Raw genomic sequence first — 26,242 nt, 5'->3', positions numbered from 1 at the left:
GAAGCGGGCTGGGCAGAGTCTCGCGCGCTGATTGGCTGGCGGTAACCCCGTGACGGGGGGGGGGGAGGAGCGGGCATGGCCGCGGCGCCGGGTGTGACGGAGCGTTACTTCACGCGCTGGTACAAGCCAGGTACCCGCCTCTCGTCACGCGCCGCGGGGGGGTCCGGGCCGGGCCGCTTCCCCTCCCCCCCCCTCCGGTCACCGGCCCCTCCCTGCCCGGGGGCCGAGGCAGCAGCGGGCCGGAAGCCTCGCGCGGGCTTTAGCCGCAGCCCTGGCCGCTCAGTTGAAAGCCCCTCGCCCCGCTTGGGGGGGCGTGTGGCGGGGCGGGCGGCTCTGCGCGGGATTTACGCTCCTTTGGGTGCCTCGGAGCGGGAGCAGCGGGAGCAGCCCAGCTCCCCTGGCGCACGTGCAGGTGCCCTGCTGCAAAAATGCCTTGGGCCAGTGCAGCTGCCTCCAGTACGAGGCTGAACTCCAGCATAAGGCAGCGGGGTACCAGTCTGCCCGAGCCCGCAGTAGGGTTGCAGGTTTCATTATCCGGGTAAGAAAACAGGCCCTGCGTCTACGCTGAGGCAGTTGCTTATTATGCTGACCAGTATTGTCTCATGGGGTTGATTGGACGCGTTTTCCTGTACCCGTCTGTTGTCCCTTGTTTCATACATTGTAAACTTCTCGGGTCTGCAGAGCTGTATCTTTGTTCTGTGTTTATATAGCAGCCAGCACAGTGAGGTGTTGGTGTGTGACAGGGAAATACAGGTGCAGGTGGAACTGCTCTAGTCCAGCATGCTCAGGACCCTACTGGTGCCAAACCAAAGAATTTGCCAAACCACAAAGTCAGTATTGTCTAGTGGCATTATCAACAATTCCACTGTTTACTAGGGATATTAATGTACATGTGTGTACATATACATGATTAACCAATAAGCCTGAGCTCATTGGTTAACCAGCATAATTACATGCACCTCTCTTCCCGCTGCCCCTGTATCAGAAGTGTGGGTGGTGGGAGATGAGAGCCTGTGTTTATGGAAGCCAGCTTTAAATAAACTAGGCAAATACAATTTAGATGGGACTACTATAAGGTGCGTGCACAAGTGGCTGGATAACCAGGCAGAGTAGTTACTAACGGTTCACAATCCTGCTGGAAGGGCATAACGAGTGTTGTGAGCAAGACATGCGAAGTCCTTCCAATTCTACTCTGCGCTGATTAGGCCTTGATTTGAGTATTGTGTCCAGTTCTGCACACCACATTTCAAGAAAGATGTGGAGAAATGAAGAGCAACAAGAATGATTAAAGGTCTAGAGAACATGAGCTACGAGGGAAGACTGAAAAAACTGGGCTTGTTTAGTTTAGAAAGGAGAAGACAGAAGGGACATGTTAGCAGTTTTCAAGTACCTAAAAGAGTGTTACAAGGAAGAGGGAGAAAAATTGTTCTCCTTGGTCTCTGAGGATAGGATAAGTAGCAATGGGCTTAAATTGCAGCAAGGGAGCTTTAAGTTGGATATTAAGAAAAACTTCCTGTCAGGGTGGATAAACATTGGAATAAATTGCCTAGAGAGGTTGTGCAATCTCCATCTCTGGAAATATTTAAAAGCAGGTTAGATAGACATCTGTCAGGGATGGTTGGACCAGTGGTCTCCAACCTTCTTACACCCAAGATCACTTTTTAAATGTCAGTACAAGCCAAGAGCTACCCCATCCCTTCCTCAACACCCCACCCTTTCCTTGAGGCTCTGCCCTCTCAGTTCCTCTTCTCGCCATCACCTGGTCCTTATACAGTCTTAGGGTACAGCTATACTGCCGTTTTTTTTCTCTGATCCTTCTGCTGAAAGAGATTTTTGACATTTGGCCCATCTAAACTGGGCCAAATGTTAGAAAAAACTCTTCTTTTGGAAGCCCCCTTATTTCTCGTGGAATGAGGAATACAGTTGCTGCCAAAAGAGCGTGTTTGCCTAAAAACCTCCTGTAGTCTAGCTGTATCCCCAGTGGTTTGAAACAGGAGGTGCAGGCTCTGGGGTGGGAATGAGGGATTTGTGTGTGGGAAAGGGTGAGAGGAGCAAGCTCTGGGAGGGAATTTGGATTCAGGAGGATGTGGAGAAGGGGATGCTGGCTCAGGGGGCTCCAGGCTGGTAAGTGTTGGGCTCAGGTGGAGGGTTGGGGTGCTGAGCAAGCCACAGGCTTGTAGATGTGAGCGTGCAGGATTTTGGGTTGGATTGTGTGAGGGGCTCAGGGCAGGGAGACAGGGAGTATGATGGGCTCAGGACACAGATTTGCAGTGTGTGAATGGTACAAGAGTGTTGTGGCAGAAGACTGAGGATGTGTGGGTGCAGGAGTTTGGGGATGAAAGGCTCAGGACAGGGGGTTCCAGTGTATGATACGCTCAGATTTGTGGTCTGGGTGGGAGGTACATGAGTGTTATGATGCTGTGGCCAGATGAGGGCTTGGCCCCAATGGGCGGCTTGTTGGCCAGGCTTCATTTTTAAATAAAATATTGTGTCAAACACAAAAAGTTTCAGCATTGTCTTTATTATGAGAGGGGTGGGGAACCTGTTTTGAGTCAGCAGTCACTGACCCACAGAAAAGTCAGTCAGGGCCATGCAAGTCAGATACAAAAACACAACCCCTTCAAACACCTCAAGGCTCACTAATGTGGCCCCAACTGTGCTGGTGGGGGCAGGGAACAGGGTGCTGGGACAGGATGCCAGTGGGTACTGGGGTAGGGAACAGGGTGCTGGGGCAGGGGACAGGGTGCCTGTGGTTGCTGGGGCAGGGGACAGGGTGCCAGTGGGTGCCGGGGCAGGGGACATGGTCTTGAGGCAGTGTGCTAGTGGATGCTGGGGCAGGGTGCCGAGGCAGGGGCCAAGGTGCCGGTGGGTGCCAGGACTGGGTACTTGTGGGGGTCTGGGTGGGGGGAGGGGACAGGGACTGGTACCTGGGGATCCTGCAGCTGCGCGCCAAGGCCTAGGAAGTGCGCAGGCTGCTCCCCCAACCTCCAAACAGCAATGCGGTACCTGAAATGCTGGTTCGTCATGCTCCGGGGACTTTGTTCTCCTGCTGCCTTCCTGTGTGGTGGTGGTGGTGGTGGTGGTGGGAGGGGGGGGGAGGAATGGGAGTTCCAGACCATGCCAGCTCCAACTGCTCGGGCAGCATGTGCTTTGTTCCTCTGCTCCCTATGGCATTGCGCACTGCCTGAGCAGTTGGAGCTGGCGCGGTCCCGAACTCCCACTCCTCCCCCTGCCCCTCCTGCACGCAGGAAGGCAGCAGAGGAAGAAAGTCCTCAGCACGTGATGGACTGGCATTTTAGGTACCACGCCGGCTGTTTGGGGAGGGGGAAGAACAGCCCGTGAACTTCTGGGACCTGGCATGCAGCTGCAGAACTCCCCACCCTGCAGGAAGCCCACACTACCTCTGTTGTCCCTGGAGGTAGCATCAGCGTGGGGTTCATCTTGGGGGTGGAGGGTAGTGAGCGGAGGTCCCTGAAAGCCTCACAATTGGTCAAGCTCCCAGGATCGACCAGTCAGTCGTAATCGATGGATTGGTGACCACGGGTCTAGATGGTGCTTGATCCTGCCATGAGGGCAGGGGACTGGACTCGATGATCTCTTGAGGTCCCTTCCAGGTCTAGTGTTATATGATTCTATGAAAGCTGACCTGCATGCTGGTTCCTACAGAGCCACTGCCCTCCCCCAACTGCTCTTTTGCCTCTGATAGAGCAGCAGAAGTGTGGGGGGAGGGAGCAGCTGGGAGCCGGTGCATGCCGGAAGCTGGCTCTCCATATGTGCTAGCTCCCCCCACGCTGCTGCCTCTGTATCAGAGGCAGTAGTCTGGTGCGGGGGGAGGGGGGGAGAGGCAGGAGCTGGGGCTTGCAAGCAGCCAGCTTTTAGGCAGTGGGGCAGCCTGAGGGGGGGAGGGGGCATGTAATCATGCTGATTAAACAATGAACTTTTAAGCCTACTCCCTGTGAGCCCTGGTTCACGCCCCCCCCCCCCCCCACATATAAACATGTAACTGCTTAAATTTCAGCAATTACATGTTTACACAACTGCATGTATTTTAACATCCTGTCTGCTTACTGTCTCTTAAGACATTTAGAGGTAAATTAGAGCTAAATAAGAGGACAGAACACCGAGAGCCAGGACAGGTGGCAGTAAACAAACTTCATGGAACTGCAGGAAACATGGCCATACCCATGATAAGTGGACACCTGACTAACTAAAATCATGCCGGACCTGAGTGTGCCAGACTAGAGAGTTTCAACCTATAGTAAAAACTGACCTCCTGCATGTTACAAGCTACAGAACCTCATCCACCAACTCTTGAAATAGACTTTAGTATCTGGCTGAGTTACAGAAATCCTCAAATCATGGTTTAAAGACTTCAAGTTATAGAGACTTCACCATTTACATTAGCTTAAACCAGCAAGTGACCCATGCTGCAGAGGAAGGCAAAATACCCCATAAGGGGAAAATTCCTTTCTTACTCTGAATATGGTGAATTAGTTACATCCAAACCATGTGTGAATGTTGTAACTCAGAGATGTCCCCCTCTATTGTCCTGTCTGTGGCTGTTGGGGATTTTTGTTCTCTGTTGTCAATAGGCCACATTCTGCGATTGGGGGCTCATCTAGACTACGCTAGAGTGTCGAAAGAGGATATGCAAATTCCCAATCTTCTCCCAATCTCACTTTTGAAAGTGAAGCTTTCGAAAGTGAAAGTAGTTTAGACGCGGCTTTTTTTGGCAACACCCCCCCATACACACCTTTGTCGAAAAGCCACATAAACCTCATTTTTCAAAAGTGAGATCGGAAGAAGATATGCAAATTCCCACGGAATTTGCATATCCTCTTTCGACACTTTAGCGTAGTCTAGATGAGCCCAGGCAGTCCCATCACATCATTTCCCCTTATAGTGCTTTTTATCAATCTCAAAGCAGTTTACAAAGGAGGGAAGTATTACTCCTATAGATGGAGGAAATGAAGCACATGGATTACTCTTCATTCATAATCCTCCACTGAAATGTGTAAGAATTTTCATGAAATATATCAGTGTTAGTATTCATATGCAGAAATACATTTTGGTGTGTCTAGCTTAATGTAGTGATTGGTTTTGGTTCTTTTTTTACAGATGTTAAGGGTAATCTATGTGAGGACCACTGTATATTGCAGCATTCTAATAGGTAAGTCAAAACTGAATCTTAAGTTCATAGGGTATTTGTTTTGTACTACAGGTTTGAAAACATAAAACTTGAATAGAAAGCTAATGTTTTCAACAATATTTGGATTTCCTGTATTTCAGATCAAGCATCATTGTTCTTTGATAGTCTCTTTATTAACACTTCATTTACCTGAAGTGCATAGCTAAGAAAATGATACACAATATTTGGGTTTTATGAATCCTAATATGAATAGTATTTTTTAATTTTTTTCAATGTTTTATTGAAACATTTTCATTTGTTGATAGAAATTTGAAGTATGTATTCTACTAGCATATGAGAACCTAAAAATGGAATTGATCAGTCTAGTGAAGTGCAAATTCATAGATCAGTTTTTGGTTTGACTTTCTGATTGTTACAATAATATGTAAATGTAAAGTGTCTTTTTCATTTAAAACAATCCAAAATAGTAAAGTAGTATGTGAAGATGCTATTACCACCAAATATAAAACCATAAAATACTTACTCCAGTTGACAGCATTTAAGCCAAAAATGTTTAATGAATTATTTTGCAATACATGTCTCATTTTAAAATTTTTTAGTCACTTTGTGCCTCCGGTAAGTTGCAAATATGAAAAATGACCTCCTATATGAAAATGCAGTTATATTTTGAAAGTATTTGTATAAGAATGGTATCAATATACTCATCAGTTCTTTTCGAGCATTTGGAATTGCTTTTGCTTAAATTAGTTGCTAAATTTGTACTTCTGCTAGTCCTGTAGTCAGCACAATTCAGAGTGTAAGCTGGATTCTATTCCTTTTGCATTCTCAACAGAACCGTGTACAAAATTGCAGCTGTTGCATCTACATACTCATAGTGCTACTGTTGACTAGTTGGTCTGGCCAAGAGAGAATTAGTTTAGAAGAACTTCCCCCTACCCACATCTATTATCTGGGTTTGTTGCTAGCCCCTTAAAACAAACCAACAAGAATATTTTGAGTGCAAATAAAACATTTATTAAACTATCAACAGTTCAGAACAAGGTAAACCAGAGGTAAGCTAAATAAGTAAGAACACAGCTAAAACAAGGACCCTCCCTTCCCCTCCCCACACACAACAGACTGTATAGAGGTCAATAAAGGACCAAAAGTATGCTTCATTGTGACTGAGGATAAGTTCCCTCTCCCTGGATAGGGCTTCAGATAAGGGAGTGGAGGATCAGTATGCCATGTCTTGTAGTTTTCAGGACCTTCACAATGACAGGACAGCTCCTAATTTTCTCAGGGGTGCCACTTTATGAATTTTGGTATGTGGTCATGGGCTGGCTCCAGCCCCATAAGCTGTGTGGCTTTGGTCAGAAGGGGCGGGGCTGAGGCTATCCTCCCCTCAGAGTTGTCTGGGGCTGGATGTTGTGAATTAAAAACACAGCATAGAGCTATTGTGTTGCCCGGGTATGGCCCAGGGTTGCTGCCACTATTTAAAGGGCTCGTGGCTCAGGCCCCTGCTGGGGTAGCACTGCAACCAGGAGCCATGAGCCATTTAAATAGGAACTGGCTTCCTGAGCCACTGCCTGGAAATACAATGGCACAGGCAGCAGGATATAAACAGAAAGCAGCCAGATGCAGTCTGCGGACCGGTACAAAGTGTTCGGAGGGCTGGATCTGACCCTTGGGCTGCATCTTGCCCAGCCTTGATCTGGGTGGAGCTCACAGATAAGGGCTGGACATTAGCACTGGGCAATGATGGCTCTGCTTGAGTGATGACTCTATGGCTTTGGCAGTATTTCTGTATTTTTTCCGTGATTTCTCTAGTTCCTTGGTGCACTGAAGTAACTCCCTACTACTCTGCTGTTTTCAGACTCTTCTGACTTCATAGCTGAAGTTGCTTTTGAGTTGTCAGGGCCCCTTTCTGATGAGGAGAGAGGGTGTTTTAGCCAGTAGGGCAGGGGTGAGCAACCTTTTTTGGGTCAGGGGCTACTGACCCAAAGCAAAAATAAACCCCAAGCCCCACAAACCCTCACTGATGTTGCCCCCAGCTGAGAAGGAGAAAGACCCAGCCTACTAGGTTTTGTGTACTCTAGCCTCATGATGGTGCATTGGGTGTCTGGAGCACCAATGTGGGCTCTTCAATGCTCAGAAGGTGTCCTCAGCCTCAGGGGCTGAGTCCAGGCAAGCTGGAGGCTACAGGTTCCTCACCCCTGCATTAGTACTTGTGTCAGTGACCTTTGTGTGGGCTGTCTTTGAATTAAATATCTGAGGAGATTGACATTTATTCACATTGATGGCTTCACTTGTTACTTGCACAGATTTCTCTATCCCTTCCATGCTTTAGGGACACGCACCTTTACCCAGTTCCTAGGGCTTAAGGTGCAACCCTGTTAATTTACACACCCACCCTTATCCAATTCCTAGGGCTCAGGGCATAATTTCCTGCAGGTTTGCAGGATCTTTTGCCACTGAAGGAGCCTTGCATAGTAATATTGTTGTTCTCTTTTTAGTGACAATTCCCAAGCAAGCAGAATACACATGCTAAGTATACGGTGTCATGCTCACCAATCCTGATAAAGGCAGGCAGACTTCCCCTGTTGGCCAGACAAGGTCAGTCTCTCTGGATCTTAGCTGCTGCATGTCACAATCCTGGCCACTCTGGTCTTAGGCTGTGTCTTGGAGGTAAGGTCTTCTCCCTTCTTCTTGGTCTTTCTTTCTTTTCTTTTCCTTCTTTCTTTTGCTTTTTCTGTCTTTCCTTTTTCCTCTTTCACTTTTGCTTGCTTGTCTCCTTCTTGGATCCCAGTTTATATAGCGAAACTTAAGTCCTGCTTAGCTGTACCGTAACCAATTATTTTAGTATAATTTTACTAACCAATCATACCATACTGTAACAGAATTACCTAACCCAGGACTACTCAACACGCCCCTTTCCATGCAGCCCATGGCACCTTGAGCCACATCCCGGCCCACCGGCCTGCCTGATTGTTACTGGCTGGCGTAGGGGGAAGTGGCGGCGGCAAGAGGCAGCGGAGCCTCCCCAGAAGCAGAGCCATAAAAGCCATGCGTGCGCATGAGCAGGAGCTAGCAGGGGGGTGGCTAGGAGTGGCAGAGCCTCCGCACAAGTACTGTCATATGGGTGGAAATTGGGTAAATATTGAATTTTATTTATATCAGCAGGACTGACTTACATGGGGCCTGCGTGTTGTGTAGTCTTGCTTTAATCTTTGTATTCATGTCTGTCAGTATGAAAGACGCTGTTTGCATATATTTGCGTGTATATATATAGTGACAAAGTCCCTTGTTAGCTCCCCATGGGTTCTGTGCTTCTTGATGGTTTCTTGTGTGTCTCAGAGACTCACGGGCTATGTCTACACTAGCGGGTTTTTGCGCAAAAATACGTCCTCACTGCCATGTTCTTTTGCACAAGAACGTCCATGGCAGTGTGGATGCTCTCTTGCACAAGAAAACTCTGATGGCCATTTTAGCCATAGGGCTTTTTTGTGCAAGAAACCCCTGTTGTCCATCCACACTGCCCTCTTGCATAAGAGAGCTTACACTTGTTAGAAAAGAGCATAGATCTTGTGCAAGAAGCCCTCTCTTACCATATTTTACTGTAAATCTTCTTGCACAAAAAATGGCAGGCAGTGTGGATGCTCTGCAGAAGAACAGCCGTTCTTGTGCAAGAACCCACCAGTGTAGACATTGCCACAGTGACCCCTTTGTTGGCTGGCGACTTTCCCAGAGGCAAGGGTCCCTGCTTACTGAGTCATTCTCATTACAGGCAAGTCCTGAGTAGAGCAGGGGAAAGACAAACCCCCTTTTCCTGGCCTTTAGTTCTCTCGTGTAATCCTCCAGGAGAAGAGGCTGGGAGTCCAGACCCACACTCCACTGGACTCTGGCCCAGGGGCCCTTCAGGAGGGGAAGCTGACAGGGCTTCTTACCCCCACCCTAATACTGCTACCTCTCCCCTGGGCCACTTCACCCACCGCTTCCTTCTATTATCTTCTGCCTTTTACCTTGGGGCAGGGCTTGGCTCTGCACCTCTCAAAACTCTCCCCTTTGCTGCCTGGGAGAAAACCTTTTATAAAGAGACCAGGAGGCCTTAACTAGCAACAGGTGCTTAATTAACCCCTGTTGCAGGCTGATTCCTAATTAGGCCTCCATTGTCTGCCCTGATTGCTGGGTGTTCAGGTGAGTCTAATTGGGAAATAAGGCATTTACCCATCTCCCAGTATAGCTGCCTTCTATAAGATATTTGCAGTTCATAGGCTGTGGACTGCCACAATATATATTATATATATATATGCAACCACACTTAAAAAGTTACAGCCCTCAAGGCATGTGCTGTGGGTATCATTGTGGCCCCCGGGGCTTCCAAAGTTGAGTAGCCCTGACCTAACCAATCATACCCCACCTCCTTAGTTGATTTACACCTAGCAAAATTAATTATCCAGCAGACAGAAACAGTTACATTGTCCTGCATTTTGCTTCAACTACCCCAGATAACACGGCTACATTTCTATCACTATTTTGCAAACCAGAGAGATCATACAGACAAACATAATCATAGAATGTGGATTCTACAATCTCAACTACTGATAAGCAGTTTCTTGCCAGACAAAATGCTGCTAATTAAGTTTTCTTTACCCATTTTGATATCTGTTTCTTTATCTGGTGACAGTGGGAACCATTAGGACAGGGTCCCCTTCTCACAGCCTAGTGTGATGCTATTTTAATGCAATTTAGATGGAATGTGAGTATGTGACTCCAGGCTTAACAGCTAATGGTGTTGCTCTTCAGCCTGGCTGCAGAGGAAGGCTTTAGTTTAGGCCCGTGGTCACCAACCGGTAGATCACGATCTACCGGTAGATCTCAGGAGCTCTAAGAGTAGCTCTTGAGCCCTCTCTGAACTGCGCACCTGCACAGTACATTTACATTAGATTTCCTCATTTGAGGAGCAGCTACTCACCGAGCAACAACACAGGTGAGTAGCTGCGAGGAATAGTGGGAGCTGGGAGGGCTGAAACACCCCAGCCAGCTGACTGTAGCTTTCAGCTGAAAAAGGCTGCCCCGCGCTCCAGCTGATCAGCAGCTTCTCCTTTGCGCTTGCCCACGTGGAGCTTGGAGCACCCTGGCTGAGTGTCATGGCCAGCTGGCCGGGCAGCCACTTCTCTTCCCTCCAGCCTGGCTGCCCTGCGCTCAGCCCAGGGAGGCTGCGTCTAGCTCCAGCTGTGCTGGAGCAAGCTTCCCGGGCTGAGCGCAGGATCACAGATGCCCATCTGATGGACTGTATACGACTAGCAATCTCAGACTACAGCCCAGACTTCAAGACACTGGCATATACTGGTCAGTCACAGGTGTCACACTGAGACTTTGTTATTGGAAGAAAAAATATATAATTATCAATACTTGATTTTAGATTTACAAAATAGCAGAGAACAAAATGTATAATTGTAAATGCTTCATTTGACATTTAATAGCATGAATTAAAAACAGACCATTTATTTCATAACTGTGAACATGTAATTTTAATTTTATATATTGTATAATTTAAAAATAAACTGTTTAACAGAGTGTATAAGGGCTGGCAATAGCAAGTGATGGACAGGAGAATAGAGAGGGTGGGGCTTCAAGGAAGGGGCGGGGCGGTAGATCTTCGCCTGTTCTGAGACTTAAAAAGCGATCTTGGGTGTAAAAAGGTTGGAGACCACTGGTTTAGGCCTTCCAATATGGCTACAGGCCTTCCAATATGGCTACAGAAAAACCATATTGTTACACACTGGCAGCATTGCCTTCTCAGCGTGATATGCATAAGTGTATCCTTGGAGTGTAATGTTCTCCATCTAAATTATTAAATTTGGTGCTGTTAGATAGATAATTTTTTCTGTCATTGGTTTTCTTTTCTAAATGTGATGCTCAAATAGCTTGGGTAATTAAGCTCAACCCCTTTAAGCTCCAGTGGCCGTCTCTGCAGAGACATTAGCACAATTCTGTTACAGTTGAATCATTGGACTTATAAATCTGCATTACTAGTACATTGTTCATCTCCCAGCAACGCTTGATGTGGGAAGGAACAGCATGTTTATAGCTGCTTAAGCAAAGATGCCTCTTCCATGAACTTTAGTTCTCAGTTCTTCAGAGTGGCATTGCTTAGGCTCGGTCTACACTGCAGAATTAGGTCGACATAAGGCAATTTATGTTGACCTAACACTTAAGTGTCTACACTATGATGATGCTTCCGCAGATTTAAGTCTCCTACTACATAAACTTAGCTCCACCTCCATGATCTTTTTAGGTCTGTTCTTGAGGCATGTCCAAAGCCTTGTACATATTGAACCTCTCTAATCCAGCACTCTGTGGTTTGGCAAAATCCATGGTCCAGCATTATTTTAGTTAGCCGGATTTCTGCTTATCATAGGCATGATGAAGTTCCCTGCAGTCCCATAAAATTTGTTTACAGACACCAGTCCTAGCTCTTAGTGTTCTGTACTGTTAGTTAACTCTAATTTACCTCTCAATGTCTTCTGATGTACCAGTAAGTAGCAGAAGTGTTGGTAATGCTAGTCAATATTGACCTCCCATGGTTCGGCAAATTCTCTGGTTCTGCACGAGTCAGGTCCTGAGGGTGCCGGACTAGAGAGGTTCAACCTGTAGTTGTTTGTCTTAAATCTTTTGTAACAGTGTCATTTCTTTCTCTAGCTGTTTTATAACTGACTTTTTTTTATTTTCAACTATCTTGAAACTCAGCTATTTCATTTCTGCAGTTGATATCTTTTGTTCATCAGCTTATCTTGTACTCAAGACATTCCAATCCATATAGCAATATTGGAATGGCACTGTCTCATATATACTCCTTTTTGTTTTTATGAAGTGTTTTCCAGATCTTGCAGTATTTCTGAATATGGTTGCAGCTAGTCTGATTCTTTATATCTCATCTTTATAATTCCAATTCTTTGATAGTAGATCTTCAAGGTACATATTTTCCCCCTTGTTCTAGTTTTTTATCTCTGACTTTGATCTTTACTCTTTTGTGTCTCCCAATTGACATAATTTTTGTAATCTGTGTACTGATCTTCATTACGAATTTTCTGCTGTCCTTGTCTGTCTTCTAGAAATTCTCTGTAAATCCTCCTCAGTCAGTGGTAGGGATGTGAAAGGTTTACCGATTAATCGGTAAGCATCATCCTAAACAGGTAATGCTTACTAGTTCTGGCTATCTCGTAACTGGTGGAGGCTGAAGCAGCTTCCCATCTGTTGCAGACAGGTGCTGCTCTGGCATTTGGAGCAGCCTTTGTTCGTAGGGAGCCTTGTGGGCAGGAGCTGCTCTGGCGAGGACTGGGAATTGGGAGCCGGGGGCAGCCCCAGCCCCAGTGTGGGGCTGGAGGTATGAGCCCTGTGGGCTGGGGGTTGTTCTAGCTGGGCTAGAGCAGTCCGCAGTAGAGATGTAAGTGACTAGTTGAGTAGTGACTCGAGTAATTGCTTCCTCCCTTCCTGCTGCCTCTATCGGAAAGAGGCAGCAAGAGGGGTGAGCGGGAGCTGGCTTAAAAGCTGGTTCCCCACAGCACCATCTCTGGGGGGGGGGGGGGGGCAGGGGAAGCAGAGGCATAGTGGAGGACCGGGCGTGAGCTGGGAATCAGTTTTCCCAGCTCAGTCCCGGTACCCCTGTTGCATGTCTTCTTTTTAAATGTATTAAGAGCCCAAAGGTGGGGGTGCAGTGGGGGGTAGATTGGAAGTAAGCCGGGACAGCTGATTCCTATCTTGCCCCTGTTTCCACCCTCTCCCTGCTGTGCTTCTGCTTTTAATACATTTAAAAAGCAGACGTGTTGCCGGTGGGCACTGGGTGCCTGGCTCTTTATCTTCCACTGTGCCTTTGCAGTTCCTCCCCCTGCCCATCGACTAATTGAGTAGTTGATGGAAATTCCATCGACTACTCAATTAGCTGATTACTCTCAATTTAACATCCCTAGTCCACAACCCAGATCCTGCTGTAGTCAATTATCCAGTTAAACTGATTAACTGGGATTTTACATCCCTAGTCAGTTGTACTAGGTTGGTATCTTCTGCCAATCTAAGGTCATTCTCTGTTGTGCAAAATAACTCCCTGGCTGCGTCTAGATTGGCATGATTTTCCGGAAATGCTTTTAACGGAAAAGCTTTTTACCCCATTTTTGCGATCGGGGCTTTTTTGTGGAAAACAAATTTGAGCTGTCCACACTGGCCCTTTTGCGCAAAAGGGACTTTTGCCTGAACGGGAGCAGAATAGTATTTCCGCAAGAAGCACTGATTTCTTACAGTGGGAAGTCAGTGCTTTTGCGGACATTCAAGCTGCCAGTGTAGACAGCTGGCAAGTTTTTCCGGAAAAGCGGCTGATTTTCCGGAAAAACTGGCCAGTCTAGATACAGCCCCTGTGTTTAATCTCTGTGGTACAGCCATTATTGCTTCCAGTATCATGCTGAACAAATCTGGTAAAAGCATGTATGCGTGTCTCACTTTTACAGTCATCCTGAACTATCCCATCAACTTCTTGTCTATTCTCACCACTCTTATTGACTTGCTGTAGATGTTTACTTTCAGCTTGATTTCTCAGGTATACCGTGTGTTCTCCAAACTTGACATAACCCTTTTAGCTAAACTTGTATGAAGCAGAAACTTGTATGAAGTTTATAAAATTATTGTAGCAGGTTTAGTTGAGTTTTCTGTATTTCTTGATGTCTCATCACAATTAGCTGATCTATTATAGTTCATCTTGGTTGAAGTTGGGTTTTAATTCTGCATGAGCTGCTTCCAGATTCTCTCTCTGTTGCCCTATGATGCATCTTGGTGAATGTTTTTCCTGGTATGCTCAATTTAGTTCTTGCATTGAGTCTTTTCTTTTTATTAATTGGTACTGATTTACTTGGCATTTTCTCTTATTTATGACTCTTGTTGAATCTCTTTAGTTATATTATTTTCCAGAGCTTTTTTCTTTTTCAAACTTTCTTTCAAGATCTTTGCTGTTTCTTCTAAAAATTCCAGCACCTACTGTCCCTTGTTTGTACTTGGGAGCTTCTCCAGGACTGTTTCATCCACTGCCTTCTGTATTTTGCACAGTTCTTCAGAATATTCTTTCCATTGTTTGTTCATCCTTAATTATTTGCCTGTGCTTGTCTTTCATTGCTGACATCTTCAACTCATGTGCCTCACTCAGGTCTTTTATTTTGTGATACAACATATGCTTGTTCCTCTTCACATATTTTTCTGTTTTCTTTTATTGTTTTCTAATGCAGTTGTTTCTGTTTCTTTTCAGTTTCTGTTTTATTTCTCTGGTCAATCGACTGTACTCAGCTCCTAAATTTGCAAGTTTCTTTTTATTTTCCTTCAGTTTCCTATGCTTGTTATTCAGCTGTAATACTTGATCCATTACAGTATCTACCTCAGTTAGTTTTGGTTATGTAGCCTTATCCTTATTCATCCACTCTCATAAGCCCATTTTTTACACAGTTCCATGCCTCTTCAACATTTTTTTTCAAGAGAAACATTTTTCTGCATGGCTTCTTTGTATTTTTTCTTGAAGTCTGTCTCTTTCAGGTTGCTAGGGTCATAGATCTTCTTGGCACTTTTTTAGCTGCTCTCAATCTCTTTAATGCCTGCACTAACTTATGATCTGACCTCATGTCATCTTCAGATGATCTGCATGACAACATTTGATTTCCACTTGGCTTCACAAATATGAAGTCTTATTCTTCATTTGCAAATCATAATATCCAAGTCTATTTTGTCTGCTGCTTTGTTGAAATAGGTGGCCTCATAAGATTCTTCCTTAGGCTATTAAGTTTCTGCATTTCTTCTCTTTTATTTTCTTCAGTGTCCGAATCTCCCTATTATTCCAGACTAGGAATTTCTATTTCTTCATTTAAAATCTCACATCGCTAGTTAGACATCTTGTTTTGAAACTTGTATTGCGCTCATAGAATCAAAGGGCAGAAGCTGCTGTGCCCATCTAGTATGACCTCCTATATAAGTACGCTAACCGTACATTCTGATTTTGCTGGGACAGTCCAGAATTTAAATACTTTGTCCCGGTGCCCCATCAAGTAGTGAAATGTCCTAGAAAGCCCTGCTGGACATTTCACTACTTGATGGGGATACCGGCTTATGGGAAGAGAAAGAAATGGCATTGTGCCATTGCTCCTTGCATGGCACAGCAACCTTGTCCCCCTCTGCACCACTCGTCCCTCCCCCCCGTGGGACCACCTCTGCCACGCGGGACCTGGTCCGGCAGCACCTCCTTCTTGTCCTCCAGGCTGCCTTGGAGCCCTGGCAGAAACCGCACAAATTTTGGCTGGGGCGCTGCAGGGCAGGGTGCACACGGGCTCGGCAGTTGCCGGGACTGCAGCAGAGGCCACCTGCAGTGCTATTTTTAGTACCGCGGTCCTGGTCCCCACAGGCAGCCCCAGCTCCAGCTGTAGTCAAGTGGCAGCTGCATGAGGCATGTTCCAGCCAGAGCAGCCTCACTGGAACGGGGCCTTGTGCCGCTGCTACTTGACTCCAGCTATAACCAGGCAGCCTGTGGGGACTGGGACCATGGTACTAAAAATAGCACCGAGGGTTACCTCTGCTCCAGTCCCAGCATGCTGTCCTGCCTCAGGAGCGGCTTGGGCTGCGGGAGCTTTTGGGGCCAGCCTGTGCTAATAAAAATAGCCCGTGGCTGCAGCCCCCGCAAACTGCTTTCCACGTCAAAGGCAAAAGGTGAGGGAAGGGACAGGAGGGAGAACTAAGGGGAAGGTGGAGATGAGGAGAGGAAGGGGCTTGTGCTGAGGGGACGGGGATGGGGAGGAAGGGCGGGGCAGAGACAAATGCCAGGGGGTGAAGAGAAGACAATAAGGAAAAGGGCAGGGGAGGAGAGGGGAGGGACAATGGGGGCGAGAGGGAGGAAGAGAGGAGAGGAGAGGAGAGGAGTGGGTGCTGGGAGAAGAGGGGTTGACAGGAAGGGTGGGCATGAGGAAGGCAGGGGATGGAGTAAGTCATGTGTTGAGGGCGCAGAGGGGCATGAGGGAATCTGGGGCAGAGGGTGGTGAGGAGGTGGGCACTAGGGAGAAAGGGCAAGGAGGTCGGGGCAGTGAGGAAAGGGAGTGGCAGCATGAAGGTGCAGGGGTAAGGAAAGGTGCAGGTGCCAGGGAATTGGAGGGTGAAGCAGAAGGGCAGACCTGTGGAGGGGAGGGATGGGCACCGGAGGACAGAGTCAGGACAGGTGAGTAGAGGGAGGTGTTAGAGAGGATGGGGAGGGAAAGCTACAGATGATCAGACTGGGGCTAGAGGAGGAATGGTCACAGGGGAAGAGAAGGGCTAGTGCAGAAGGGGGCAGGTCCCCAAAGTGTTGAGGGGAGTGAGAAGGGCAGGAGCCAGGACAGCAGAGGAGGGCGAAGGGTGAGGGGCAGCAGGCACCAGGGGAGCAGATGGGGTGAGCGGAGGGTAGGACACATGGCCGCAGAGGAAAAGGGAGAGGCTTATAAAATATAATAACTTGGGTGCCACAATGATACATATCTGAACAAGTGCACATGACCTCAATACTGGTGCACAAGACAAAATTCACTCCACTTGTGGGAGGAAAATCTTAGGGGGGGACTCTCCCCCCCCCCAAGTTAATGCAAGTTGGGTTAACGCAATTGTAGGATTATTGCACGGGGGGGTCGTGTGGGGGCCAAGCTCATCCCTATTAGTAGAGGATGGTGGGAGGAGTTTTTAGAGGGGTCACATAACACCCTTTATTTCTGGTCATGTGTCCATCTTGACCCCGGGAGTACTACCTCCAGGGTGGGACTTCCTGTGGCAGGGGGTGTGGCTAACGGGAGGTACGAGGTGTGGCTAACATGTCTCTAATTTTGGTTCAGAAAATACGGTCACCATAAATATGACAGATCATAGAACTTCCCCTGGACAATTCCAGGTGTATCAAATTTTGTCAGTTTCTTCCCTGGGTATTACTAACAACACACACAATTGCACCGGCAAAATGCAGGACAATGTAGCACTTTAAAGACTAACAAGATGGTTTATTAGATGATGAGCTTTCGTGGGCCAGACCCACTTCCTCAGATCAAATAGTGGAAGAAAATAGTCACAACCATATATAGCAAAGGATACAATTAAAAAAAATGAACACATATGAAAAGGACAAATCACATTTCAGAACAGGAGGGGGATGCAGAGGGGGGGAAGGAAGAAAGGTAAGTGTCTGTGAATTGATGATATTAGAGGTGGGGAGAGTGGGATGTCTGTGAGCTAATGGTATTAGAGGTGATAATTGGGGAAGCTATCTTGGTAATGGGTAAGATAGTTTGAGTGTTTGTTCATTCCTTCCCGGAGAGTGTCGAATTTTAACATGAATGACAGTTCAGAGGATTCCCTTTCAAGTGCAGATGTAAAAGGTCTTTGTAGCAAAATGCAGGTGGTTAAGTCATTGAGAGAGTGTCCTTTCTGGTTAAAATGGCAAGAAACTGTTTTCTCTTTGTGATCTTGTCTGATATCTGTTTTGTGGGCATTAATCCTTTGGCGAAGTGTCTGAGATGTTTGTCCAATGTACATAGCAGACGGACACTTTCGGCACATGATAGCATAAATTATATGTCTGGATGCGCAGGAATATGTGTTCTTGATCTTATAACTCACTTGGTTAGGTCCAATAATGGTATCAGCAGAATGAATATGTGGACAAAGCTGGCAACAGGGTTTGTTGCAAGGGAAGGTACCGGGGTTGGTATTAGTGTGGTATGTCCTGTGGTTGTTGGTAAGAATCATCTTGAGGTTAGGTGGTTGTCTATAGGAGACTATGGGTCTGTCTCCCAGAGCCTCTTGGAGTATGGTATCTTGTTCCAGTATAGGCTGTAGTTTATTGATAATGTGTTGGACAGGTTTAAGTTGGGGGTTGTAAGTGATGACAAGTGGTGTTCTATTGTTGGTTTTCTTGGGTCTGTCTTGAAGTAGATGGTTTCTAGGTATTCGTCTGGCTCTTTCAATTTTTTATTGCACCGGATTTGTACAAACGTCTAGATTCCATAAAATGCCTTTTTGTGCTTTTTTCCTCACCACAATAGTGTCATATTTGAAAATTATATAAAATGTGATTATTTTTAAAGGGCAGGTTTTAGTTCTGCAACCCCCCACTTCCCATCCTAGCTCAACTTCCAGTGTTGTCCACATGACCCAGTTCAGAATCTCCTGGGAGGGGACATGTATTGCTGAGTTCAGTATCTAATCTCACTGGGTGCCTTGGGCCACAGCTGCTGTGCTTTTTCCTTCAGGCAGTTTAGATTGCCAGCCAGTGTCTGTGCAACATGGCTTTTAGCAACTGTCAGTCAGTTATCAATGCTGAAGCAAAATGCAGGACAATGTAGCACTTTAAAGACTAACAAGATGGTTTATTAGATGTTAGTCTTTAAAGTGCTACATTATCCTGCATTTTGCTTCAGCTACCCCAGACTAACACGGCTACATTTCTATCACTAGTTATCAATGCTGTTTGTCAGCATTTTCGCTGACAAAGCTGACACCTCCCACCCCCCAGTGGTGTTTGTGGCATTGTTTACACTAGTCTAGTGTTTGCCTTGGCAAAGCTTTTTGTTGTTTGGGTTTTTTTAAGCACCTGGGAATGACTAAAGCTTTGCTGCTCAGTTGCAGTTGCGGACAAGACTGACTGCCTCTTTTCTGGTGCACTCAGGAAGGATACACTGTAAAGAACAAGAGCAAGAGTAAGCTTTAGGCAGGGAGCGCAAAACAATATGCCTGACCGCAGTAAAATGACAAAATGCATGGTTGAAATATTGAACTCTGTGGTAGGCTGGAAAAAATAGTTTATGTGGTGGTGCAAATAGGGTGTTTTCAGGGCCACAAGAGATATGACTGGTCACATTCATACTTCTGAGAGCCATTGTTTCAGACTCTCCACAGTCAGACAGGTGCTGCAATATTGGGTTTATTTTGTTCATTTTTAAGGTTGCTTTTGAATTCATAAGTGCTATACACTCTTAAAAACAAAAGCTGTGTATAATTCCCCAATATCCCTTGTAGGGCAGGAGGTGTACTATGAGGTTTTCAGCTTTAAGCACACAGCTGATTCATTTTTAGTATGTGCACATTACTATTACAAGTTGATGATGCCTACACCACATTTTGACTTAACCTGCTTTTAAACATTGTTAATTTTACATTATAGTCTAGAAGGGACTATAACATGTTTCCAATGTGTTTTTGATACAAAATTCTGTTTTGTAACATTACTAATACGGATGTTAAAACACATTTAATTAACTGTATACCTGCTGAAAATTTCAGTGGTTACACACAGGGCCTCATGCTTTTGATAGAGGCAGTAGTGCGTGAGAGCAGGCGGATCCCCAGGATCTGGCTTTTAAGCTAGCTTCCTGTATGTATCAGGAGCCTGTATATAATCATGAAAGTTAGCAAATGAGCCCAGGCTCATCTGTTAACCATGTACACTGTTGACTTTCATATCCCTAATTACTAGTCTTGAAAGAGTTAATTTAGAGTCTGCTTGATTCTCATTTTAGAAACCCTCTCTTATAAGTTTAATCAGCTCCATGAAACTCCCCTTTTTCTTAAAAGGTACTAAATACATAACCCCATTTACTTAGGTAAAGATGATCTTATTTCTAGAACTTTATCTAACGTGCTCTCATTTCATAACCATGATGCCTTTTTGAGGCTTTTATGGAAATGTCTTATTCACCATTTGAGTACAGACAGTCCCCGAGTTACGCGGATCCGACTTATGTCGGATCCGCAGTTACGAACGGGGTTTGCTCTGCGTCTCCCTGGTCTACTGGAGACCAGCAGACCAGGAAGATGGGGAGCAAAGCCTCTGAGGACGCCGGCAGCAGGACAGCCGCAGAGGACCCGGGCGGCAGGACCGCGGTGCGTCACGGTCTGCCGCCCGTGTCTCCCTGGTCTGCTGGGGGGGGGGGGGGGCGCAGCTAGTATGCCCCCCCCCCCCCCCAGCAGACCAGGCTTTTCTCCGGACGCCTGTGGTGGAGCAGCTGGGGCGCTGCCGATTGGTCCCGCAGCGCCGCTCTGGGCGCTACTGGACCAACCCGGCAGCACCCCAGCTGCTCTGCCCCAGGCGTCCTGATTCAGCCGCTGATGGTCAGTTTCAGCAGCGGCTGAATCAGGACGCCTGGGGCAGAGCAGCTGGGGTGCTGCCGGGTTGGTCCAGTAGCGCCCAGAGCGGCGCTGCGGGACCAACCGGCAGCGCCCTAGCTGCTCCACCACCGGCGTCCGGAGAAAAGCCTGGTCTGCTGGGGGGGGTGGGGGGGGGCATACTAGCTGCGCCGCTCCCCCCTCCCCCCCCCCGCAGCAGATCAGGGAGACGCGGAGCAAAGCCTCTGAGGACGCCGGCAGCGGGACAGCCGCGGCGCATCTGAGCTGTCCTGCTGCCGGCGTCCTCAGAGGCTTTGCTCCCCTCCCTGGTCTGCTGGTCTCCAGCAGACCAGGGAGACGCAGAGCAAACCGTTCGTAACTGCGGATCCGACATAAGTCTGCTCTGCTCTGCCAGCTGCTCTGCCGCAGGCATCCCCAAGTCAGCCGCTGCTGAAACTGACCAGCGCTGACTACAGGAAGCCCGAGGCAGAATTGCTCTGCCCCTGGCTTCCTGGAATCAGCCGCTGATCAGTTTCAGCAGCAGCTGACTTGGGGACTCCTGGGGTTCTTAAGTTGAATCTGTATGTAAGTCAGAACTGGCGTCCAGATTCAGCCTGTTGAAACTGATCAGTGGCTGATTCTAGGAAGCCTGGGGCAGAGCAACTCTGCCTTGGGCTTCCTGTAGTCAGCTGCTGGTCAATTTCAGCAGTGGCTGAATCTGGATGCCAGTTCCGACTTACATACAGATTCAACTTAAGAACAAACCTACAGTCCCTATCTTGTACGTAACCCGGGGACTGCCTGTATTTTCTAAAACTCAGAAAAGCTGCTGACCTTAAAATACATCTTTAAATTCAATGTGTATGTATAATATAAGGGTTACTGAGGTGGTATTGTCACCTTATGCTGTTGCATTTGTGGAAAGACCATTTAAAACTAAAATGTAAGATTAAAATTAGCAGAGACTGCAATGCAGATATCTGACATTTAGGTAATCAACATACCTTGACTGTAGCTGAATAGATCCCTCAGTTGAGTAAGTTTGCTGCTGCTGTTTGAGCTATTTTAATCTTAAATGGCCTGTGAATTTTCCTATTTGCAGTAAACTTGATCAGTTTGCAAGTAGAGAGATGGCTTTAGCTACCTACTTTGCAGTTTAAATCTGACATCTGAGAATAAAGCAAGGATGCTTAATGGTTTGTGTATCTGTGATGATAGATCTGTAGGCCAGTTTCCAGTTAGTGAGACAACTGTGCAATGAATCACCAAAGTTTTCCAGCAAGACTGATGCATGAAAATGAGGATTGAATTTGGCCTTGTAATTGTAATTTAAAAATGTAAGAGGGCAACGGATATGTAAAACTTCTGTCACTGACGCATGCAGGTATAATTGACACATAAGGTGTGTCTTCACTGCAGTTAACTGAATGATTGGCACCCAGGTCTGAGAAGCCACGTAGCAAAGCTATATGTGAGTTATCTGTGCACTGGTGCTGCATTTTATGGTGTTAAAACTTTGAGGTTTACCTCATTGTCCTGTGCCTTGTAAGCTGAGCTTCCGATGCTTTCCCAGTGAATTGCCTGAAGGTTATTGGAGGACTGTCAGTATTTGAGTGGTTCAGCCCACATCCTCACTACAAAGGGGGTAGGTGAGCAACTCTTTTTAGCTTGCAGTCTTAGATGAGTCAAAGTATTGTGTTGAACTCTCCACTGTTGGGCTTTGTGAGTAGTCAGAGCCTGAGTAAACAATGCAGTGAAGACACATGCCCTTTGTAGCAGCTGAATTAAGAAAATATTGCCTTTTTATAGAACTAACCTACTAGAAGAGGTAGTAACCATTTGCTTATTACAAGGCTAACAATCCCAGGGATGAAGCCTAAGTACAGTAGGGTAACTATATCTTTTCTTGCAGAATCTGTGTCATCACGCTGGCAGAAGCTCATCCTCTTCTTCAAAATGGAAAAACAATTAAGAATATTAATTACCAAATCAGTGCTAACTGTAGTAGACTTCAAAATAAGGTCTCTGGAAAATCAAAGCGGGTATGGCTTTTTTAAACCTTCCTTATCAGTTTGCATTTTAATTCTTTGAAGTACTTGCTTAGTTCTAATGGCAACAAACAGGATCTACTGCGTTAGAGCCAGAAATTTCTTAAGTTGTCTATCATTGTTGACCCTTCTTCAGCTCCTCCAAGATTGCTAAATTCAAGAGCTCCAACCTAGACTGCTTTTTAAATACGTCCAGCAAGATCTGTACTAAGCACCCCTTGCTTAGGACTGTACTGAGCAGGATTATGTAAAATTGTTACATTATCAGGGTTAGATTTCTCTGAAGTAGGTTGCTTATGCTGGTGTTAACTAGGATGTTAAAAAGAGGTTAATTAGGTAACTGTAACAGCTGAAAATCTCAGCAGTTACACTGTTACATGCTGCCAGTATAAGCTTTATACTGCAGAGCCCGCATTGTGGGGTGCCAGCTAGCTTCCCGGGAACTGGTGCGTGCTAGAAGCTGGCTTTTAAGTTGGCTTCTGCCTGATGGCCCTATTCCCCACCTCTGTATGGGCAGCAGTGCGGCGGCAGGACCTGGGGCAGGAGCCAGCCTGTAACAGTGAAGGTAACCAATAGGCGCATGCTTATCTGTTAAGGCTTTGTCTTCACTGCAAGTTATTCTGGCAGAAAATATGCTAATGAGTCCCTCATTAGCATAAGTTGTGACATCCTTCGCATATTTTCTGCTGTTTCTTTTTGCACTAGGGGTTTTTGCGCAAAAAGAAGCAGCGTGAACAAGGTTTTTTTGCGCAAAACCCGTTTTGTGCAAGATCCTTATGTCTGTCCCAGAAAGGCATAAGGCTCTTGCTCAAAATGGGGTTTTTGCACAAAAAACCCTGTCCATACTGCTTCTTTTTGCGCAAAAATCCCTTGTGCAAAAAGAAACAGCAGAAAATATGCTAATGATGTTGTGATTTATGCTAATGAGCCCCTCATGAGCATATTTTCTGCCAAAGAACTCACAGTGAAGACGTAGCCTAACTATTTAAACAGCTATACTGTTACATCCCAAGTCTTAAAAAGAATGGAAAATGTCAGGAAACTTTCTCTACTGTAGATAGGGCTGAAAGGTATCATATCTTTTTATGCTGGATACTTATCTACTTAAAAATAAAAAGCCTCTTCACAGATGTCAAGGATTTAATAGACATGAAATCTTGCCTTTTGTTGAGCATACATATATGGCAAATTATGGGTTGTGTAACATTTGTTTAAAGGTGTAATTTCAAACATTTAGTTATACCAGAGCAAAAGACTGTGTGGATATTCATTTGTTTACCTTACACTGATTAGAATCAGATTTAAGCTAAACCAATTTTGGTTTAAGAAAGCTGTTCCAGGTGTGTATGTGCAGATAATGCCTGAGGGCTGGTCTACACACAAAGTAGAACAAAATAAATGTCTTTATTTTGGTATAAGACTTATTTCATGTAAATGTCCACATTTACTTCAGTTCATTTGCACTGATAAAAAGAAGTCTTTCCTACATTGTAGATAGTGATTCCAGACTCTCACTTTGTCATATGGAAAATTTAGAAAAAGGGAAAACTCTGATCAAAAGTCTTTTAAAACAACCTCAGAAGATAGTAGACAAGTGTCTACTGTTTATTGTTGGTTGTAGCAAGTTTCAGAATTTTCTCCCTGTATAACAAGAATGCCATACTTTAACTGAAAACCAACCAATTTATTTTAAATTAACCAGAAATCTTTGTTTTACATGCAGGGAGCTCAGTTTCTAACAGAACTTGCCCCTTTGTGCAGAATATCTTGTTCAGATGGAGAAGAATATACTGTATATAGGTAAGTAAAATTCTTTCTTTTGTAGTTTGACTACAAAGTATGGTTTTACTAAAACTTAAAACTTCTTTGCAGTTGCATAAGAGGGCGGCTAATGGAAGTTAATGAAAATATCCTGGAAAATCCATCTATTCTGCAAGAAAAGGTAAGAATTTTGCTTCTATTTTTTCCTCCTTTTTATTCTTGTATTATATATTCTGATCTTATTTTCTAGCCATCAACTGAGGGATACATTGCAGTTGTACTACCCAAATTTGAAGAAAGCAAGACCGTAACTCAAGGACTTCTGACACAGAAGGAATATGAAGAAGTTTTGTTAAAACGTTTTAATTCCACTTCATGAAGCTCTCTTTTTAATTGAATACATAAATACCTGAACTACGCTGTAAGTAGCTTCAGAATTAGGTATTGCATAGATAACACTTGATATCATCTACTTCCAGTATATCCCATAATGCAAGAATTGTAACATGAGTAGTAAAATTGTATAGACTCAATGTAGGGAACTTGAAATTAAGTTATTTCATTTTTATGGGTTGTTTAATGTATTTTAAAAGAGTAAACAGTCATTTACTTTCATACAGAAATAAACCATTTAAACATTTATTATGTTCTGTATCTTTTTGGACAGATGAGGTGTAGAAAAATAACTATCTTTCTAGTGGTTAATGTCATAAGCAAAAAATCTTAGTTTCACTGATTTTCAGTACCCCAGAGGTCATCTTACACAGGTACTTAAATGAAGAGCATTTCTGACTGCTCAAGATTAAGCCTCAATCCCTAGAGTTGAGGATTTCAGCTGTTGCATCTTTGGTGCAATGTCCAGTAAAGGACACACAAAGAGCTAGTGGTGAGAGAATGATGCTCCACTACCCATAAGACCTAAAATCCAGAGTACTCTACTGTTCTCAAAGTTGTAAAACAAGAACAAAACCTAGGCTAAAGAAACAAAACAAAGAATGATAAATACTATGAACAAAATAAAAAGTATGGCATCTCCAACTTCTGTTTCACCTGTGGCTATAGTGTCTTGAAATCCACTAATGCCTTTTGTACCAATGATTAGTTGTAATTACTATCAAAATATCTTTTCTAAGATCTAAATCTTGCACTGTAAAAATCTACTTTATGAAACTAAAGGACGCCATACATTTTAAATGAAGACCTCAGTAGTTTCACATGCATTTCAAATCCTACTAAGTTTTGATAATAAATCAAAAGCAGCAGCAAGATCAGCTTATCACTAAAGAGATTATAAACAAAGAAAATTCTTCTTAAGTATTAGTTCACTGGAAATATAAAATATTTTTTGGAGGATCAACAGGTATTTAGTTCAGATTGACAGCAGTGAAATTAAATTATTTAAATATAACTAGCCTAAAAAATGGCATGTATATTGCAAAGCAGATGAGGTTTTCCATCAGCTTTGTTCATTACAGAAATATCTAATAGTTAAGACAGCAACATTCAGTGCTTCAGGCCAGAACCTTCCAGATTATCTTCCTCATACTGGCCAACGAGTGACTAACTTCCACAGTAGTATTACGTGCATCATGTATCCTCTAAAATTATCCAGTTTTTCTGCATAAATGTCTTATTAGCAGCATCTTTTGGTGAAACTTTCGTTAACATGTTTACAAGTGTTAGTTAAAAAAATAACAGCATTAAGGGTAAGCAAAGGAGACACATTCACATTATAAAAATATAGAACAGTTAAACTGACTGTTGCAATTGTTACTGTTGAGTACCATGACATCTATTAGATGTGAGAAGGTCTCAACAGCTTTAATTCAAATAATTTGCTTAATCTTTTGCAAAAGAAAGCAACTATGAAACTTTAGCCAGTTTGTAATTTCCACATGAAATTCTTCCATTCCTAAACACAATTATTTGCTCTCTAAAAATGTCAGATTTGTTACATGATGTTCCAAGGATTTTATTCCAAAGGCATCAGTTTTCCCTTCCATGCTGTCGTCATTTGTATTTCTTTGTAATCTGTTCTGTCTCCATGGACGAGGTGATCTAAGCCAGCCGTTTCCAGTTCCACACTGTGTTTAAAAAAATTACAAAGATGAAAAACAGGATTGCTTTTAATTTTCCTCGTTGCTGCATATGGATCATTAACTTA

General features: G+C 44.9%; 2 protein-coding genes across 5 annotated transcripts in view; one reads left to right on the top strand and one right to left on the bottom strand.

Annotated features, from left to right (window-relative positions):
* The first annotated feature begins 21 nt into the window (after nt 1-21).
* ABITRAM (actin binding transcription modulator) lies at nt 22-24,718 on the top strand. Of its 3 annotated transcripts, none has more exons than XM_075921537.1 (7): nt 60-130; nt 5,119-5,170; nt 7,645-7,744; nt 22,182-22,311; nt 24,041-24,117; nt 24,190-24,259; nt 24,329-24,718. In XM_075921537.1, the coding sequence occupies exons 3-7, from the start codon at nt 7,692-7,694 to the stop codon at nt 24,455-24,457; spliced, it is 459 nt and encodes a 152-aa protein (XP_075777652.1). In that variant the 5' UTR covers nt 60-130; nt 5,119-5,170; nt 7,645-7,691; the 3' UTR covers nt 24,458-24,718. The 3 variants fall into 3 exon arrangements, with proteins under 3 accessions (XP_075777651.1, XP_075777652.1, XP_075777653.1); XM_075921538.1 differs by lacking the exon at nt 60-130 and adding an exon at nt 161-538; XM_075921536.1 differs by lacking the exon at nt 7,645-7,744 and having other exon boundaries at nt 22-130.
* CTNNAL1 (catenin alpha like 1) overlaps nt 24,423-26,242 on the bottom strand; it is a 93,780-nt gene continuing 91,960 nt past the window's right edge. For both annotated transcript variants that reach the window (XM_075921531.1, XM_075921532.1), the window contains one exon: nt 24,423-26,162. In XM_075921531.1, coding sequence (XP_075777646.1) covers nt 26,001-26,162 — 162 coding nt within the window. In that variant the 3' untranslated portion in view covers nt 24,423-26,000. The remainder of the gene's footprint in view (nt 26,163-26,242) is intronic.

Source organism: Pelodiscus sinensis, chromosome 2, assembly GCF_049634645.1.
Source record: "Pelodiscus sinensis isolate JC-2024 chromosome 2, ASM4963464v1, whole genome shotgun sequence".
In the NCBI taxonomy this organism is placed as follows: domain Eukaryota; kingdom Metazoa; phylum Chordata; order Testudines; family Trionychidae; genus Pelodiscus; species Pelodiscus sinensis.
Note: the sequence above shows the minus strand (reverse complement) of the source record. Positions and strands in the feature narration are given on the sequence as shown.